The 2,372-nt window shown below is 39.9% G+C and overlaps 1 protein-coding gene and 1 pseudogene across 1 annotated transcript in view; one reads left to right on the top strand and one right to left on the bottom strand.

Moving 5' to 3' along the window:
* Window positions 1–689, top strand: part of LOC101586346 (adenosylhomocysteinase-like) — a 13,103-nt gene extending 12,414 nt beyond the window's left edge. Inside the window, exon 2 of the mRNA XM_004629674.2 lies at window positions 650–689. Coding sequence (XP_004629731.2) covers window positions 650–689 — 40 coding nt within the window. The remainder of the gene's footprint in view (window positions 1–649) is intronic.
* A 41-nt stretch (window positions 690–730) lies between these two features.
* LOC101585950 lies at window positions 731–1,552 on the bottom strand (annotated as a pseudogene).
* Window positions 1,553–2,372: the final 820 nt, after the last annotated feature.

Raw genomic sequence — 2,372 nt, 5'->3', positions numbered from 1 at the left:
GTGTGCACCTGTTATCCCAGTTCTTGGGAGGCTGTAAACAGGCATATTACTATGAATCTGATCTAGTAGTAAGATCCTGAACACCCTGTAGACCCAAAAAAAAAAAAAAAAAAAAAAAAGAAGAAGAAGAAAATACAATCTCAGTACTTAACACATTAAATGCAAACGAATGAGAGACTTTCAAGTTATAATGTGTAAACAACAGTATATATTACATTTATCAAACCAATTTTGACCAGCTGGCAACCTTGGTGGAAACACATTTAATTTAGATGACATTTATCTATAAACCAAATTAAATTACAGTGAAATACTTTTAAAAAGTCTAAAAAAGAAGAAAAGTGTTTTGAGCCCATATAAAACAGCTGTTTGCAGATTGGATAGAGACATAAATAGAAACCCACACAAGACAATTTGTTTATCAAATCAGATACTTTGGCCAAGTTAAATTATTGTAAGTATTTTCAATTTATAATTACAAAAACACTAGTCAGAACTTCCTGTAGGGAGAATTTGAAAAACATATAGCCTTATATTTATAGTTGCTATATTTCTTTCTTTCTTTTTTTCATCTTACAAATAACTTTAATATTAAAGAACAGTTTCAAAAGCCCAAAACAGATTCAAGGCCATGGCTGAAGTTCTGTAGGCAAATGGGGAGCCGGATTTCCCAGGACAGCGGGCACTAATCTAGTCACATGTGCTTGCAGCAGGAGACACGACAGGGGTCTCAGTGGAGGCTGGTCTTTTTCATGATGCGCAGGAACTCCTGCTCATTGACCTTGCCGTCTCCATCTCGGTCGACTTCATCAGTCATCTCCTGAAGCTCTTTATCAGTCAGGTTCTCGCCCAGCTCCTTGCCCACGAGCTTCAGTTTTTGAATGATATTTTCCCAGTTTCATCATCATCGAAGAGCTTGAAATCCTTCAGGGTTTCTTCCTTGGTATCTTTCTCAGACATTTTCTGAGTCATCACAGTCAGAAAGTCACTGGCATCCACTTTGCCTATCCCTTCCTTACCAATTTTGCTTATCATTTTCTTGATTTCTTCTTTCTTGGGCTCAAAGCCCAGGGCTCTCAGTGCCACCTTTAGTTCCTTTACATCAGTGGTCCCAGTCCCATCTGCATCAAAGAGATCAAAAGCTTCCTGGATTTCCTGTTTCTGCTCTTCGGTCAGCTCTGGCTTAAGACTCATCCTTTTTCTCTGGGCACTTGATGCCATGTTTGTTTCTTTAAAACTGGAGGCCACTGCAGCTGAACTCCAGGGCCATTGTTAAGGAACCATAGTTACTATATTTCAGTGTTTTATTTTATCTTAATAGTATGCCAGCAACTTTTGTTGAGGGACCCTTGTCCAAGTTTGTTGGCCTTTTTTTTTTTCCCCTCTCTGGATCCTCCTATTTAAAAGCAAACAAGTCTTGGGATGCCACAAACCATGGAATACAGAAAATAGCATCCTTTAGATCCAATGCAATGTACCAAATTCAAGTGGAAGGAAGCAAGCTGAACAGAGCATAAGGATTAGGCATACTAGAGTGGAGGGTGACAGCCATGGCATTGACAGTTGACAAGTTCTGGACAGGACTATATTTATTTGTTCTGGGCTTGTGGACTGGCAAGAAGGTTATATTCCATGGGGATTCACATTCCCTCAGTATATCTGTATCAAGCAGCCATTGAATGTGAGGTTTAATCCCTTTTCTAGCTTTCATGGCTATTGGATAGTGTCTCAAACAAATGAGCTTTGCATGTCCTATCAACTCTACTATCACTGGGGGCACATGAATTTTCAGACCTGGGGGACTATCTTTTGCCCAATCCTTTGGAAAGTACTGAGCGCTCTCTGGTTTCGTCTTTTTTTTTTTTTTTTGGTGGTACCAGTGATCAAACTCAGGACCTTGCACTTGCCAGGCAAGCACTTATTCCACTGAGCTATCTCCCCACCTTCGCTCTGTGGTTTGTAAGTGGGGCCACTGGCTGGGTAACTACTGACAAAGCTGCATCAGTATCTATCAAAAGTCTAACAGGCTTTTTTCCTACATTGGTAGTTAATGTGGGTTCCTTGGGCCGAGAGACAGAGACCCAGGAGCCCATCAATATGAAACTTATTCTGATTCCATCACAAACACTTTTTTTTTTCTAGAAGCTTTGGACATCCTTGCTTGCAATGTCTCTTCTTGTAACAGGCACGCTAGTCTAGATCCCGGAAAGCATTGCCCTTTTCTGGATCCCAACTGGCCCTCCTTCCTATAGGCTGCCAGCATCACTTTTTTTGTTTTTGTTTTTGTCTATATTTTCATTCTGTATCCTCTCTGTTATGAAACACTTTCTGAGTAATTTATATCAATGGAGACAGATTTATTTCTGTAATAT

The sequence above is a fragment of the Octodon degus genome, unplaced genomic scaffold, assembly GCF_000260255.1.
Source record: "Octodon degus isolate 3935 unplaced genomic scaffold, OctDeg1.0 scaffold00031, whole genome shotgun sequence".
Taxonomy (NCBI): domain Eukaryota; kingdom Metazoa; phylum Chordata; class Mammalia; order Rodentia; family Octodontidae; genus Octodon; species Octodon degus.
This window is presented reverse-complemented; position numbering and strand designations above follow the sequence as displayed.